This window comes from Mobula hypostoma, chromosome 4 (assembly GCF_963921235.1).
Source record: "Mobula hypostoma chromosome 4, sMobHyp1.1, whole genome shotgun sequence".
NCBI lineage: Eukaryota > Metazoa > Chordata > Chondrichthyes > Myliobatiformes > Myliobatidae > Mobula > Mobula hypostoma.
This window is the reverse complement of record NC_086100.1, coordinates 25,431,299-25,449,554: the sequence shown is the minus strand read 5'-3', so window position 1 is coordinate 25,449,554 and position 18,256 is coordinate 25,431,299. Positions and strand designations below refer to the sequence as shown.

General features: G+C 39.7%; 1 protein-coding gene across 2 annotated transcripts in view; it reads left to right on the top strand.

Moving 5' to 3' along the window:
- The window catches only part of trpc1 (transient receptor potential cation channel, subfamily C, member 1), an 80,895-nt gene extending 62,847 nt beyond the window's left edge, over nucleotides 1-18,048 (top strand). For both annotated transcript variants that reach the window (XM_063045412.1, XM_063045413.1), the window contains 4 exons: nucleotides 8,259-8,437; nucleotides 9,399-9,600; nucleotides 15,100-15,294; nucleotides 17,361-18,048. In XM_063045412.1, coding sequence (XP_062901482.1) covers nucleotides 8,259-8,437; nucleotides 9,399-9,600; nucleotides 15,100-15,294; nucleotides 17,361-17,588 — 804 coding nt within the window. In that variant the 3' untranslated portion in view covers nucleotides 17,589-18,048. The remainder of the gene's footprint in view (nucleotides 1-8,258; nucleotides 8,438-9,398; nucleotides 9,601-15,099; nucleotides 15,295-17,360) is intronic.
- Nucleotides 18,049-18,256: the final 208 nt, after the last annotated feature.

Sequence of the window (18,256 nt, the reverse complement as noted above, 5' to 3'; positions counted from 1 at the left end):
CAGCAGAATCCTCAGACTGTGTTGGCCCGTTGATGCAAACGCCGCATTTCACAGTGCGTTTCGATAGACGTGTGACAGATAAAGCTGATCTTTCTCTATACGTGCAGTGTTATTAGCTGCCTTCCTTAGAATGCTATTCTATCAGATTAATTTGTGACAGTGTTAACTTCGAAATTGCTTTTAAATTCAGTTCATTACGATACAGAAACAGCTTTTTAAACTGTGCACTAATGAACTGAAGAGAAGTGTTAAAGGCAAGGACCCCCCAAACGAAGCGCTTTCTACTCTACGATGTGCTTTCAAGTTTTTGAATAATCTTTTTGAAAGGATATTGACTATCTTATCAGAATAGTGGCATTTATAGGGACATAGAATTAAACAGTATGGAAACAGGCACCTTGGCCCAAATTGTCTGTGTCAAGTAAGTTCTGTAGCTGAGCTAGTTCCCTGTGTTTGGCCCATATCCCTCTGAACTTTTTCCTATCAGTGTACCTGTCTAAATGTTGTAATTATAATTTAAGGTGAGCGCACCTGCTTGCTGGGCCACTCTGATAAAGCCACCGTTGTGGAATATTCTGCAGTGGATCCACAGGAAAGATTGTTGGAGATGCTGGCTTTTAGACCAGAGTTCAACCAATATTCTGTCAGGCTTCTTCATTCAGATATAATCCAGCAGTGGCCACAACATAATTTGGCATGTTAATCCAATATCATGAAAGAAATGTATTTTGTCTTTTATCTCAGCGCTGGTTGCGTGCAAATCCATTGTTGCATTTCCTTGCATTACAGCAGTCACTGTACCTCAGAAGTGTTTCATTACCTGTAAAGTGCATTGGGACTGTGGTTGTGAAGGGTGCTGTTTAAATGAAAACTGGTGCTGCATTTTTAGGTGCAGCTCTTGTGGATCCTGGCAGATTCCATACTCAACATTGAACCAGTCCATTCATTTCAAAGGTAATGATAAAAGGAGAGATATACTAAATCTTCAAACTCCTGTGTTTGTCAGGTTCCATTGCCTTTGCCAATGTACTCTTCCCTTTGCTGACATCACTAAGACCACAACATCAGAAATAGGAAGTCACAGCACAGTGTACTAGGCAAAAAATGTATCAAGAAATAGAACCAGATGGTTCCATCCCCAACACCACCACACATTGACCAGATCAGAGCTCTGCAGTCCACGTGCCATGAATTACATTGGGGAATTATATAATTGACAGGAGGAGGAGGTTCCAAGGACACCACTCTCATTGACATCACTACTACCTAGGATGTGAGTGGAAAGCTATCTCTTCCATTGGACAATTTTGGCTGTTCTTAAGTTCTGGTGGGACCATGTAGTTCACCTGTTGGAAAAAGGCTGGATTCCAGAACTGAAGGAAGGAAAAATTGCTCCATCTGTTGAATTGGCTTTCAACCAAATCTGACATCAAGGAGCCCAAGTAAACTTGTCTTCAGCCGCTTCACTATTGACATAAATTCCCTCCTAATGATTGAAACTGGTACATTCACCAAACATTAAGATCCATTCCCAAGTCTTCAGGTGAACTAGTCCTCACTAACATTGATGGATAAATTGGCAGGATTGGAAAGTAACTTCTGCAGACAGGCTTGATGATGAGGAGGATCTTCTTCACTGAGGGGGTGATGCAAGTGTGAAACGAGATCCCAGAGAAAGTGGTAGATGCAGATTTGATTTCAGCATTTAAGAGAAGTTTGGGTAAGTACAAGGATAGGAGGAGTGTGGTTCAGGTACAGGTTGATGGGATTAGATGGAATAACAGTTTGGCTTGGACAAGGTGGGCTGAAGGATCTGTTTTTGTGCTGTAGTACTCTATTGCTCTGTGAATCTACAAAAGTAAATCAGTGACAGGGTGTGGTGCAGTATATCATTTATTTACCAAGCTTTTGCACAACAAGGCACAAGTCAGCAGTGTGAAGTTAGAATAACTCTGCTTCAGATTCTACCTGCAGCTCCAACAAAGCTGACTGACCTGAATAATTCAACTCTTGTTTAGCATCCCACCTCGGTCATTAATCTCCTTCTCCACTGTTGCACCACGGCTGCAATGTGTTGCATGGGCAAAATCTTCCAACCCTGTGTTTTTTTCTGTGTTGAAAGATAAGAACAACTTGTGCACTTGTCCAGTACCAACAACAGGTTCTCTCAAAAGTCTTGTTTGGGAAGCATCTCTCTTCATTGCTACCTGGTTTAAATCCTGGAACAGTCCAAACAATGAAACTTGAATACAATAGTTCAAGCAGATGGTTTGCCACTACCTTCTCAAAAGTGATGAGAGATGATGAGTAAGTGTTGCCTTTGGCAGTAGCAACCATCCTATGGTTGCAGAACATCAGAATGAGTAATAATAATATCTGATTCTATCCTTGACTACTAACATAAATGAGACAGTGAATTAAGCTTCCAGTCGGTCAAGGAACCAGAGACAACAGGCTGGGCTGTAAGTTCCAAGGCAACATTATGAAAGTAATTAAAAATGAGAAATGGACATTGCATCAGATTCAAGTTTATTATCACTGACATAAGTATGTCATGAAATTTGTTGTTTTGTGGCAGCAAGATAGTGCAAGACATAAATTATGATTACAGTTTTAAAAAAATAAATAAACAATGTAAAAGAGGAATAGTGAGGTAGTGTAGATGGACTGTTCATAAATCTGATGGCAGAGGGGTGGAAGCTGTTCCTAAAATTTTGAGTGTGGGTCCTCAGGCTCCTATATCTCCTCCCTGGTGACAGTAATGAGAAGAGAGCATGTCCCAGATGGTGAAGGTCCTTAGTGATGAATGCTACCTTCTTGAGGCACTGCCCTTTGAAGGTGTCTTCCTTGGTGTGGCGGGTTGTGCCTGCGATGGAGCTGGCTGAGTTTACAACCCTTGGTAGCCCTTTCTGATCCTGTGCATTGAAGCCTCCATACCAGGCTGTGGTGCAGCAAGTCAGAATGCTCTCCACTGTACATCTGTAGAAATTTGCCAGAGTCTTTGGTGACATGCTAAATCTCCTCAAACTCTTAAGGAAGTATTGCCACATGAATGCTTCTTATAATTGTATCAATATAGATCCAGGCCCGGTGAAGATCCTCTGCAACTTTAACACCCAAAAACTTGAAGTTGCTCATCCTTTCAGCTAAACACCCCTCAATGAGGATTGGTGTGTGTTCTTCTGACTTCCTCTTCATGAAATTCACAATCAATTTCTTGATCTTGTTGACACTGAGTGCCAAGTTGATAGTGCGACACCAATTTCCAACTGATCTACCAAACTCCTATACATCTCCTTGTCGCCATCCGATGTGCTGTCAATAAAACTGGTGTCATCGGTGATGGCATTTGAGCTGTGTCTCGCAACACAGTTGTGATTATAGAGAGTAGACCAGTGGCTAGGCACGTATCCTTGAAGTGCCCCTGTGTTGATTGTCAGTGAGGAGGAGATATTATTATCATTCCATGCTAACTGGTTCCCCGATGAGGAAGTCGGGGATTCAGTTGCAGGGGTAAGTACAGAGGTCCAAGTTTTTGAAGCTTGTTGATTGGTACTGATGTTGTTGAACACTGAGCTGTAATCAATAAACAGCAGCTTGGCATAGGTATCAAATCGTTGTGGTGAAAATTGACACTTGAACTGTCCAAACTACTCTTTTCTCCCTTTTAATTTATAATAACATTGCTGTCTTCAGTGACTCCAGTGTTTATTATTTTCAGTTTGCTTGAAGGAAGAGAAAGATGAAGCACTCTGGCAATCTTGTAAAGATTCCAATAATGTTATGGTGCAGTTATAATTCACAAAGATTAAAATCACTAGCAATAATGTCCATAATAAGACTGAAACACCAAACCACAGACTAGATGCTGATTTTAGAATCCTAAAAATAAATAGGCACCAGATAAGTACTGGTTGTGTTCCAGTTGGCTTAGATGCTTGTAAAAAAAAATTCAATCACACACGCATTTTACGATTTCAGGCAATGTTTTTCAGTCAAAATATCGCATCTGAGATGTTATTAATTACATAGCAATTACTATAAAACAACATGCCGTCACCACCCGCCCACACCTCCCCTCCTTCTGAACACTGCTACGAGTACAAATAACCAAAGTGTAAAAAAGTTGGCTCGCACATTTATGCTTTACCATTGATTCATTTTAAAATGTCAATTTGGATTGAGTAAAACTAAGCCAGATCTTTGGAAGTAGTAGAATGAATGGTGGGATTTTGACATTGACTATCAAAATGTAAATATAAATACTGTTTGACATCTGTCTTGCTGATAGTTTAAAATGATTCTTAATGCAAATTGTCTTGACATAAGTATTCATAATTGCTGTGTTAGATTTCTGTATCCTGTACCCTTCTTATAACCAACAGATTAAGCCAATCAGCAATTTAACAACATCTTGCATATACATTTACTTGTCAGAAACGTGTACATCATATGGTATCAGTGATACAATGAGAAAAGCAATCGATATGTTTTTGGATAGTGTTATTTGGGAGAGGAGTGTTTTCCAGAATACATGGAGAAATCTCTGCACGACTTCAGATAATGTCATTAGAATCTTTGATGTTAGCTTGAGCAGGTTTATGGGATCTCTGAATGTTTATTCCATTCGTGCATTGCTATCTGGTTGGTCCAGTTGTACAGTACAAATTTCTCTCTGTTTTCATCTGCAAAGATTTCCTAATCTCAGCGGAAGTGTTAATGGAAAGGCTCAGGAAGTAAGGAGGTATTTTCTGACAGCCCCCCCCCCCGCCCTTTTTGCATCTCTATGTCTTCATCTCTGGAGACAAACTGTCAACCAACATCTTTTATAAACCTACCAATTTCCATGGTTCTCTTGACTATACCTCTTCCCACCCTGTCTCCTGTAAAAATGCTGTTCCCTTTTCTCAGTTCCTTTGTCTCCATCGCATCTGTTCCCAGGATGTCATAAATGTCGTCCTCCTTCAAAAACGGGTTTCCTTTCCTCCACTGTTGATTCTGCCCTCACCCACATCCCCTCCATTTCCTGAACATTTGTGCTCACTCCATCTTCCTGCTGCCTTAACAGTGATAGAGTTCCTATTGTCCTTATCTACCTCTGCATGAGTCCCTGCATTCAACACATCATCCTCTGCCAACTTCTGCCATCTCCAAAGGGATCCAGCCACCAACATATCTTTATCTCTGCTGCCCTCTCCACTTTCTGCATGGATCGCTCCCTCTGTGATTCTCTTGTCCATTCATCCCTCCCGGCACGTAGCTCTGCAAGTGGCCAAAGTGCTATGCCTGCCCATTCATCTCCTCCCTCACCTCCATTCACAGCCCCAAACAGTCCTTCCAAGTAAGACAATACTTCACAAAATAGTCTGCAGATGCTGGGGTCAAAGCAACACTCACAACATGCTGGAGGAACTCAGCAGGTCGGGCAGCATCCGTGGAAAAGATCGGTCGACGTTTTAGGCCGGAACCCTTCATCAGGACTGACAATACTTCAGCTGCTGGGGTCATTTATTGTGTCTGGTTCTCCCGATGTGGCCTCCTGTACATTAGTGAGACCCTCAGGGTGGAGGAATAACACCTTCTATTCTGTCTGGGTAGCCTCCAACCTGATGGCACAAATATGAATTTCTCTTTCCGGTAAAAAGAAATTCCCTCCCCTTCCCTCTTCTTCTATTCCCTACTCTGGCTTATCTCTTCTCACCTGCCTATCAGCTTCCCTAGGAACCCTCCTCTTTCCCTTTCTCCTATAATCGACTCTCCTCTCTGATCAGATTCCTTCCTCTTCTAGCCCTTTATCTTTCCGATCCACCTGGCTTTATCTCTCACTTTCTAGCTATAGTCCTTCCCCTTCCCCACCTCTTTATTATTTCCAGTCCTGAAAATGGTTCTCGCCCCGAAATGTTAACTGTTTATTAATTTCCATAGAGGCTGCCTAATATCATTTTGTGTGTGTGCTGCAAGGGAGATTCTAGTTTGCTATCATGAGTTCGTTAATGATATTGGTAACTGTCTGAGAGTAGACTGACTGTTCAGTCTGCTATTCAGGAAATCGAGCATAATGCATGATTACATAAGAAGGTAGCATTTTGACACTTGGCTACTTTACTTCCCGGACACTGCTCCTTCATTTTCATGGGCTGATAGCTTTTAAACGGCCCACAAAGGTGAATGAGACAGTTCCTCTTTTCCACTGTCAATAGGATAATTTGGTAACCTATGTGTACAGGGCCATGTGATGGAATACTTCCTCTGGGTAGAATAGTGGGAAGCCACATCTGTCATGGCTTCCAGAGCATCGTATCCCAACACAACAAATGTCACCATGCTAACCAATGTAAAGCAAATATTATATCTATGATAAACCTTGGTTTGGCAAAAGTGTTGCATTTTCTGAATCTGTGAGTACAGCATTAAACAAAGGGATAAAAATATATCTTAAATTGTTTTCTCTCAGTGTTATTCTGAGATGCTGGGTTGAGATTGCAAAAAAAAAATACTGTTGTATGCTTTGAAAAACAAAGAATTTAGTTTTAAAAATCCTCGAATGAGTCAGACCATTTCAAGGGAACACTCGACACCCAAGGTTAAATCATAGATGCCTCATTAAGAATAATTTCATTTGAGAAGTAAACTTTTGCTGCCATTTAATCAGAAGAATGACTTGATAGAAGATCTTTTTGAGGAAATGTATTGGATTACGCTGTGTAAGCAATACAATATAAATATCTAAACTTCATATAAATGAAATCTAATTAAATTATTTTAAATGCATTTGCTACAGGAAATAGGATCTTTGATATGGACATCCTCTATATTTCCTTAAATTAATGCTATTATTTTTGGAAAGTAAAATTGATTTATAGGTTTTCGTTAGCTATTGAGATTTTGAAACAGAATCCAAACATTATGCAAATACAGTTGAAAGTGTAGAATTAATCTTGAAGTTTCACAACAGTGATGCCTTTCAGGTCCTCCAACTAATGTATGGAAAATGTGGTTGGCATCTGGCTTGAAAACACAGGTGGTTTGTTACATTTCCTGGTAATTACTTAACACAGTCACAAAGAAAATGAAGCAAAACTATTGCAAATAGGGCCACTGGCGGATCAAAGTGAAAGTATTACTGTCCGCTACTTATTTTGCACAGTTCACGTTGGTTTTCTAAAATTGACAAGACCTTTTTGAGTAATGTGCAGGCTTATATTCGCTCCTGGTGATTCACAAGCTGAGCGAGCAGGATTCAGTTCTAAAGGACAGAGCTGTGTCAACGTGGTCAGAGTGTCAACGTCGTAGATACAAATAGCAAAGCTTGCAGTTCTCGGGCTGAAAAACAAAATCTAAGTAAATAATAAAACCAGGTGGTTTTTCAAAGGTCTAGTTATAATGTTAGATCAGCTCTTTCCTCTCAAATAGATGGAAACATGAAAAGACATCATTACAAAACAGTTTAATTTATAAGCTGTTTTTCCTTCTTCTCTAGAGGCCTATCAGTTCTGAGAAATAGAAAACCTTTCTTCCAATTTTCAAATTGTGTTCATGCCTTTTATATATTTTCTTCACTAGGATTCCTGAAGAAACAATAGAACCGTCCATTTTTTTGAATGGGCAGCTTCATTTGATCAATGATTGTGCAAATCTATGTAGTTCTGTAGCTTAGTGGAAGATGCCCATAAAGCATCCAATTTCTACTTAGGACACATGCATGCTATGGGTTTCAGCTCACATACCTGTTTTTCATTGTGAAAATCTTCATATACAAGTGGATTTGATGAAGATCTTCTGTGCTTCAGAGCTGATATGTGAATACAAGGACTATATATCTTAAATTATAAGAAAGCAGGAGGAGTGACTACTCAATTGAAATTGCTTCAATTTACCTATTTTGATAACCCTTTGGATTAATGACTGGAGTACTTCTACTTCTCTGGCATCCTTCGTCAGAATTGAGCACTTGTACTGTGGCAAGGTTCAGAGTAAAGCTATGCTTTGCTAAATGTGCCTTTGCTGGTTTTGGAAGACAAGATCTAGCCACATGTGCAAGTCTTATTTTGTTTTATTTTCTTGTTCTGTCTTTTAATTGGTATGAACTTGCAGAGTTCATGCTTTAACCTGAGTCGACTATGAACTAAACCAAGACCTAAATCGCATTTCTTCAGCCTTTTTATAGCACTCACTGTTTAATAACCATTATTTTCTGAATATGACTAATTTCATTTATGATCCAAAGTACTCAATAATCTATTCTGGTATTTGATCAGATTTCTATGGGGCAAATGCTACAAGATTTTGGGAAGTTTCTCGGATTGTTTCTGCTTGTGCTGATCTCGTTCACCGTTGGATTGACTCAGTTATATGATAAGGATTTTTCAACAGTGGAAGAAGGCAAGGGCTGCAGCGGAATTTACTGTGAGCAACAGAGCAATAGCACATTCCACTCGTGAGTTGTTTGCAATTTTGTGACTATTATTTTGATTTTTCAGAAGGTGAGATCACCCTGTTATTTCATTTCCATTGTGCAAAGCAGAGTTGCTACATCTGAGCAATTTTTCACTCATTACAATTAGTGCCAAATGTTTTTCTGATTATTTTGCGCTTTTACCAAGCTTTACTTGACAATCTGCTTGCCATACTCAAGTTGTACCACAATTATGCATGTTTCATATTTGATCCTTTATGGATTACCAAAGAAAGATTTCAGGATCCTGCATTTCCCGCAGTTGCTACATTACAGATTCTCATATTTTGTCAGCATGCTGGTCTTTACTGAGGAATGTGTACAGGCAGGAGCGTACAAAGTAAATCTAAGGGTGGGGGGGCGGGGGGGGGAGAATCAGTAATAAATTCTAAATGCCTGAATCAAAGGCAACAGATTTTGTTTGAGTTAGAATCTCCATATAGTTAAAACCTCAAGCATGACTGTAGACATTATTGTACTTTGATTACATTAAACATGGGTGGTCACATTGTGGTTGAGCTGCAGTGTCATAGAAAGGTGCACAATCATTTTAACCCAGGATGCCAGTGTTACTTTGAAGATCTTCCAGAAACAAATTCCTTCCACAAAGAGAATGGAGGAAATGTCAAGAAAAGTCATTAGTGTGTGCTTTAAATGACTGGTTTAAAGTTGTACTTACAGAGATTACTCTGTCTACACCAAGGAGTGTGGACCATGAAAGTTGCCATGCCTTTTAAGTGTCCTGCCTCTCACAATCACAGAAGTACACTTCAGATGGCAGTACACTATCTAATCGGCCAACATTAATCCTGTTACATGCACTTGAGATCCTGGATAATAGTGTATTATAGATATGTGGTTTCTATTTTGTTTTTTTTCTTAAATCTCAGTTTCCTGAAGTTGGCAGGTGAAGGTTTAATTCTTTCTTCTTTTCTTCCTTCAGCTTTGTTGGGACCTGCTACATCCTGTTCTGGTATATTTTCTCCTTGGCACATGTGGCACTGTTTGTAACAAGGTTCAGCTACACCGATGACTTGCAGTCTTTTGTTGGGGTGCTCATCATCGGCACGTATAATGTGGTCGTTGTCATTGTTCTAACTAAGCTCCTAGTAGCCATGCTCCACAAAAGCTTCCAGATGATAGCTGTAAGTGGAATAGTTGTTGAGAATTTCAACATCTCTCTGGTTTTATTGTATGTCAGAGTTATGGAACATTTACATAAGAGCCTAACAACATAGTATGTCTGTGGCAATAATTATGCTCCATATGAGCCCCCTCCCATCTTACTATAGTTTACGTTGCCACCATGTTTCCTTTTACTGTTTCATGCTGCTTTTTACCTCCATCACTCTATAGATGCAGTTTTCTACGTCACTGCTCTAAGAATCGAAGTAAGTGTTATTATTGCTGATATACATAGTGAAATCTGTTGTCTTGCAGCAGCAGTGCAGTGCAACAAATAAAAATTACTATAAGTCACAAAGCGAAATTAATGTAAGTGATTTGGGTAGTATTCATAGACTGTTCAGAAATCCAGTGGCTGACAGGAAGAAGCTGTTCCTAAAACATTAAGTATAAGTTTTCAGGCTCCTGTATCTTCTCCTCAATGGTAGTAACAAAAAGAAGGAATGTCCTGGATGGTGAGGGTCCTTAATAATGACTGCCGCCTTTTTGAGGTACTACCTATGGAAGATGTCCTTGATGGTGGGGAAGGTGGTGCCTATGATGAAGCCGGCTAAGTCTATTTCCCTTTGCTGGAGTTTTATGCCACAATCTGGTCATTAAAACCTTATTATTTTGAATTTAAGGTTGGCTTTCATAGTTATGATCATTCTAGTCATGCAATTCTGTCTTCTGCTGGGTTGGAGTGAATGTGTCTGGAAAAAAGCAACCCATTGAGTATATGTCAGTGTTGATCTCTATGATAAAGCAGACTGATCCCCTTTTATGCTAATAATAGAACATGGAATGGTACGGCATCATACAAACTTCTAGGCTGTTGATGAGGATGAATCTTGCGAGTTATTGTAACACAAAAGGTAGGCATCAGGCCCTTTTGAGACTCTACTGCCTCCTAGGAGAGCAACCTTGTTTGTCCCATTCCCCTGCTCCATCTCGAAAGATGCAATGAAACACTAACTTATGAACAATGAGGGAGATATTTCTCTTGTGTTACTCTTGGACTACCTCTCAAGCACTCAGGACCAGTCCAAGTCAATACAATGGATGTTATTTACAAAGCCACTTCTTGAAGTATATTATTAGGATATCCACAACAGTAAGGTGTATACACTGTCAGAATGGAAGGTTCACTTGATAGCAAAATATTTAATGATGTCTGCTTCTTAATCATTAAAATGATTATGAAAGAATGTAAGTCAAATTTATTTTCAGTTTTCCGGGAGATGAATTTGCCTCTGATAAACTATGTATGTAAAAGTAAAGGAATCCATTTATACAGCATTTTGACTCTCACAGGATTGCTTATCTTGTCAGGTCTTATTTTTCCAGTTCATTGATCCCATGAGAGAAATTTTCTTAAGAGAAAATATTGTGTAATTTATTCTGGCAATCAAACAAAACCCTCCAGGGTCTCAACTAAATAATATATTCTATGTTATTGAACTATTGTGTAGACTACTATACAATTATGACCTGTTGCATTCCACAGATTTCATTCAAATCATTGAAATTGGTTTATTATTGTCACATGTACCAAGGCATAGTGAAAAGCTTGTCTTCTAAACTGTTCGTATAGATCATGATACAGTCCTTTGAGGTAGTACAAGGTAACAAAATGTAGAATGAAGTGCAACAGCTACAGAGAAATTGCAGTGTAGGTAAACAATAAGGTCATAATGATCATAACAAGGCAGACTGAGGTCAAGAATCTATTTTATTGTACTAGGAAGCCATCCAATAGTCTTACAACGATAGAAGCTGTTCTTGAGCCTGGTGATATGTGCTTTCAGGCTTTTGTATATTCTGCCCGATAGGAAGGGGAATGTCTGAGGTGGGTGGGATCTTTGATTATGCTGGCTGCTTTACTGGGGCAGCAGGAAGTACAGACAGAGCCCATGGAGGGGAAGCTGGTTTCTGTGATGTGCTGAGCTGTGTCCACAATGCTCTGCAGTTTCTTGTAGACATGGACAGAGTGGTTGTCATACCAAGCCATGATACGTCCTTATAGGATATTTTCTATGGTGTATTGATTAAAATTGGTAAAGGTTGATGGGGACATGCTAAGTTTCTTTAACCACCTGAGGAAGTAGCAGTATTGGTGAGCTTTTTTGGATCTACTTGGTTCAACTAAGACAGGTTGTTCTCAACCCTCTTGACCTCAGCACCATTGCAGTGGACAGGAACATGTGCATTGCACCCCTTTCCAAAGTCAATTATATTTGTTTTGCTGACTTTGAAGGAATGGTTGTTGTCATGACGTAATGTTACAAAACTCTCTATCTCCATCGTGTACCCTGATTCGTTGTTATTTGAGATGTGGTCCTCTATGATGGTGGTATCTGCAAACTCGACTTTGCATACAGGATGTTGCGTACGGAGCTAAGGACATAACCTTGTGGCTCATCAGTGCTGAGAATAATTGTGGTGGCAGAAGTGTTGCTGCCTAAACTTACTGATTACAGTCTGTTGATCAGGAAGTCAAGGATCCAGTTGCAGAGGGAGGTGTTGACTCCAGGTTCTTGGAGTTTGGAGATGAGTTTGCTTGGAATTATAGTTTTGAAGGTGGACTGTAGTCAATAAACAATATTTCAACATAGAAACACACACAAAATGTCAGAGGAACTCAGCAGATGAGGCAGCGTCTATGAAAATGAGTAAACAGTCGATGTTTCGGGCTGAGACCCTTCTTCGGAACTGGAAAGGAAGATAAGATAAAACTTTATTTATCCCAAGGTTGCTCAGTCAGAAATACAGTGGCATGCAAAAGTTTGGGCACGTACTCCTGGTCAAAATTTCTGTTACTGTGAATAGTTAAGTGAGTAGAAGATGAACTGATCTCCAAAAGTCATAAAGTTAAAGATGAAACATTCATTTCAACATTTTAAGCAAGATTAGTGTATTATTTTTGTTTTGTACAATTTTAGAGTGGAAAAAAGGAAAAGAGCACCATGCAGAAGTTTGGGCACCCTAAGAGATTTGAGCTCTCAGATAACTTACCAAGGTCTCAGACCTTAATTAACTTGTTCGGGCTATGGCTTGTTCACAGTCATCGTTAGGAAAGGCCAGGTGATGCAAATTTCAAAGCTTTATAAATACCCTGACTCCTCAAACCTTGTCCCAACAATCAGCAGCCATGGGCTCCTCCAAGCAGCTGCCTAGCACTCTGAAAATTAAAATAAATGACGCTCACAAAGCAGGAGAATGCTATCAGAAGATAGCAAAGCGTTTTCAGGTAGCTGTTTCCTCTGTTCGTAATGTAATTAAGAAATGACAGTGAACAGGAACGCTGGAGGTCAAGTTGAGGTCTGGAAGACCAAGAAAACTTTCCGAGAGAACTGCTCGTAGGATTGCTAGAAAGGCAAATCAAAACCCCCATTTGACTGCAAAAGACCTTTAGGAAGACTTAGCAGACTCTGGAGTGGTGGTGCACTGTGCTACTGTTCAGCGACACCTGCACAAATATGACCTTCATGGAAGAGTCATCAGAAGAAAACTTTTCCTAAATCCTCAGCACAAAATTCAGCGTCAGAAGTTTGCAAAGGAACATCTAAACAAGCCTGATGCATTTTAGAAACAAGTCCTGTGGACTGATGAAGTTTAAAATAGAACTTTTTGGCCGCAATGAGCAAAGGTATGTTTGGAGAAAAAAGGGTGCAGAATTTCATGAAAAGAACACCTCTCCAACTGTTAAGCACAGGGGTGGATCGATCATGCTTTGGGCTTGTGTTGCAGCCAGTGGCACGGGGAACATTTCACTGGTAGAGGGAAGAATGAATTCAATTAAATACCCACAAATTTTGGAAGCAAACATCACACCGTCTGTAAAAAAGCTGAAGCTGAAAAGAGGATGGCTTCTACAACAGGATAATGATCCTAAACACACCTCAAAATCCACAGTGGACTACCTCAAGAGGCGCAAGCTGAAGGTTTTGCCATGGCCCTCTCAGTCCCCCAACCTAAACATCATCGAAAATCTGTAGATAGACCTCAAAAGAGCAGTGCATGCAAGACGGCTCAAGAATCTCACAGAACTAGAAGCTTAGCTGGCTACAGAAAGTGTTTACAAGCTGTGATATTTGGCAAAGGGGGTATTACTAAGTACTGACCATGCGGGGTGCCCAAACTTTTGCTTCGGGCCCTTTTCTTTCTTTTGTTATTCTGAAACTGTAAAAGATGGAAATAAAAAAGTAATCTTGCTTAAAATATTAAAGAAATGTGTCATCTTTAACTTTATGCCTTTTGGAAATCAGGTCATCTTTTACTCGCTTATCTATTCACAGTAACAGAAATTTTGACCAGAGGTGCCCAAACTTTTGCATGCCACTGTATATACTTTAAAATACGGAATTTAGGCACTGAAGTACAAAGAAATACAAAATATACATTAAAAAGTATTAGTGCAAAATACAGATGTGCAATGAAACCACATACTTGAATGCTTAAGGAGGAAGAGAGGTTGTAGAGTTTTATAGCCACAGGGAGAAAGGATCTACTGTGGCGTTCAGTGGTACACCTCGGTGAAATCAGTCTGTTACTAAAGATACTCCTCTGTTTGTCCAGTATGTCATGAAGGGGGGGGGGGATGATACAAGAATAAGAAGGTGGGGGAGGAGAAGGAAGGCGAGCTAGAAGGTGATAGGTGACGGCAGGTGGGTGGCTGAGAAGTTATGAAGTAAGAAGCTGGGAGATGATAGGTGGAAAAGGCACAGGGCTGGAGAAGAAGGTGAGGGACAGATGGGGCTATGATGCGGGTGCAGACACAACTAGACCTGAGACACCAGGCAAGGTCATTTAATTCCAAACAACTAATGATTAATCATTACAGAATGTCTCTCTGGTGCTTCCTGCTCCCTCCCCTCGCCCTTCTACTTTACCCAACCATGATTCTCCTCCCCCTGCTTCCTTCTGACTCTCAGTCCACAATAGCGACTCATATTAGAATCAGGTTTATCATCACTCACCTATGTCATAAAATTTATTTTTTTTGTGGAAGCAGTAGAGTGCAATACATAAAATGACTACAATACTATGCAGAGGTCTTAGCCACCCTAGTTATGTTAAAGCACCTAAGACTTTTGCACAGTACTGTATTTTCCCAGTCCTCCTGGATGTCAGTTGCTAAATTTGGACTAGAGTACTGGCTTTCAGAACAATGGTATCAAGTTTGTGAATTTCATGGCCATGCCATTGGAGCTTGTGGAGTGTTACCTCATGTTGGTCTGGGAAAGGATAATGACAGTGGATGCAACTGATAAACCACCATGGATCACTCTATTTTCACATGACAATTAAAAGCACATCAAGCAGGATAGATGTTCATTTCTGTCAGTAACCAGATTGTGGCATTTATACAGTTTTGTTGTTTTCATCCCAGTGGATCTTTTAGGAATCTTAATATTTAGACAAATTGTAGTGTTCATTGTGTTTTTCATTGTATTCTTCTTTTCTCACCTCCAAACAAGAACCACGAGGACAAGGAGTGGAAGTTTGCCCGCGCTAAGCTGTGGCTGAGCTACTTTGATGATAAGTGTACTTTGCCCCCACCGTTCAACATCATCCCGTCTCCAAAAACCATTTGCTATCTCTTCACGAGTCTCAATAAATGGATCTGCTCTCATACTAGTGCAGGAAAGGTGAAAAGACAGAACAGTCTTAAAGTGAGTAAACAGTTTGAACACTGAGTTTCAAGAATGAATGATGCTTGCATGGGCTTGAAAATACCATCAGTAGCTGAATGTGCCTGATTCGTACCCATATGTCAAGTGGACACCTTGGACCAAAAGTGGTGAATCTTTCTGAGAGCTTGTGCCAAAATTGGCAATAATCTTCAAAATAAAATTGTGCCCCGTGGCACAGTGACTTTCTCTTTTAATAAACAAGCTCTCAAGAAGAAAAGGAGCACACTCTAGCCATGTACATCAAAGTTGCTGGTGAACGCAGCAGGCCAAGCAGCATCTATAGGAAGAGGCGCAGTCGACGTTTCAGGCCGAGACCCTTCGTCAGGACATGATTCTTTAACATCACTGAAGTATTCGCTACTTCTTTTGGCAGTAGAGATAATCATTATGTATCTTTTTATTATGGGTGGGGTTTAAAGATTCGAGGGGTGGCATTGCTTTTTGCATGCCATCAAAAATTTTGTGCGTGCCATTGTTTTGCCACCCATGACATTGCAACATGTGTAGTGTTGTGATAAATCCTAGACTATAGTGATATAATTCCAGCAATTAAAAGCACTTCCAGTATCTCTATACTGTACTGACTTTAATGCTTGTGGGGTGTCAGCTTGTTAAATCTTGTCCAGTGTAAACTGTTTGCCTAATTGGGATTGTGTGCCGTGCGACACAACTGCCAATTCAGTTGTGCTTAATAGTAAACCATTTCCAGATGTGATTTGTATATGTTGACTGTTCTCACACATGTACAAAACATACCAGTTAAACAAAGGTTAAATAAAGTTTATGTAACTCCTTATCCTAAATGTCAAAGCCATTAAAATACGGTATAATGGCATTATTGTAATACAACCATCAATTCACACATTCTTGGGATCTTAATTTACTGTTGGATATTCAGTACTGGGCAAAAGTCTTAGGCACATTTATAAAGTTAGGGTGCTTAAGACTTTTGCACAGTACGGTATTTGTTAACGTGAAATGGAGAGCAGGAGCAAAGGATGTTGGGAATGGTGTGGGAGCAGTGTGGGACAGGTGGCAGAAAAAGAGTGCTGGGGTAGGAGGTTGCACAGATGCATACACACTAAGTCCTGAGATGCCAGACAAGGCCATTTCATTCCAAACAATTGGTTTATTGATCATTACAGAATGTCTCTCTGGTGTTTCCCACTCCCTCCCCTCTCCCTTCCCCATTTCTCAAACATGAGTTCCCTCTCCCTACCCCCTTTCCACTCTCAGTCCACAATAGAGACCCATATGAAAATCAGGTTTCTCATCACTCATATATCATGAATTTTTTTTTGTGGCTGCATTACAGTACAATACGTAAAGTTACTATAGTACTGTGCAAAAAGTCTTGGGCACCCTAGCTACATATATGGTATGTGACCAAGACTGTAGTTTAGAAATTACTCTGCGAGTAGTTTTAGTTAAGAGATGAGTGTTAAACCAACACCAGTGGCACATCCTGCAATATTTTTAGAAGTATGATAGGGAAAAATAGTGGGATTTTCTAAAAATATATATATATAATTTTTGGTATTTGTCATTAGCAAGGCCAATATTTGCTACTCATGCCTAACTGGGTTTTGGAAGGTATAGATGAGCTGACCAGTGAAATCTTTCTGGTGAAGATACTCCCTTCATGCTGTTGGAGAGTGTCCCAATGGTAAGAATGTAAGAACTAGGAGGAGGAGCATGTAGCCTGTCGAACCTTTTCAGTAAGATCATGGCTGATCTGGCCATGCACTCAGATCCACCTAGGTAGCTGCCTTTTCCCCATAACCGTAATTCCCCTGCTATGCAAAAATCAATCTAACCGTGTCTTAAATAGCCTCTTTTAATAATAGATGAAATCTTCTGAAGCTCTTTACAGGAGCAAAATCAGATGATAGTTGAAGCTGAGGCAAAAGACATTTAAGAATGAATGCCAAGGCTTTGCTAAGGAGATGGCTTTAAGGAACAACATGAAGGGTTTCTAATATTTCTTCTCTGTTGAAACATGGCCTGCCTTTAAATAACTTTTGTTTTTGGTTTAATCTGACAAGGAATGGAAGACCCTCAAGCATAAGCAAGATGAAAATTACCAAAAAGTAATGTGCTGCTTGGTTCATCGTTACCTTACTGCTATGAGACAAAAGATGCATAGTACAGACCAGGCCACTGAAGAGAACCTGAATGAACTACGGCAAGACCTTTCTAAATTTCGCAATGAAATGAGAGACATTCTTGGATTCAGGACAGCAAAGTACGCCATGTTCTATTCACGGAACTAACAAGTATTCCAACATTCATGGGACTGGATACTGAAGTATGTTGCCACGTTATTCTAAGCATCCGACTACATGAAATGACTTCTTTGGCTATAATCATCTTTGCCAAATGTTTATTATTTAATCAACATCCTGCTTAATCACTATCCCATATAACACTATTTATGTGTGGACATTTTTGAACAGTTCCCATCTGTATGGTTTGTGCCGTGTTTAAAAAGGAGCAATGCAATGATAAATAATTTGTCATCAGAATCAAACTTTGAAATGGCAGTTTAATGTTATGGGTGAAGTTGGCCTTTATAATGGCAATTAATATATTTACAAGTTTCCATGACTCTTGTAAACTGTTCCAACAAAGGTAAGGACTCGTTTGACATCAAGCTCACATTTTTATTATGATTGTGGACAAAGAAAAATGCATATGTGTGAAAACTTTTAATAAACCTCTTCTATAATGCAATTTGAACCCTATAATCTTGTTTATAGATACCAAACAGGAGAGTTCTACATGCACTAATAAGGTAAGTGTGTTCAGCACTGACAGTAGATACATTTTCTACTTTAACTTGTATTTAATCTTAAAGCTTTTTAAAGTTGTTTTCTCTGCCAGAATGAGAGATTGCAGTTCTCTTAAAACTATTTCATATCTAATGTGATCCACAATAACC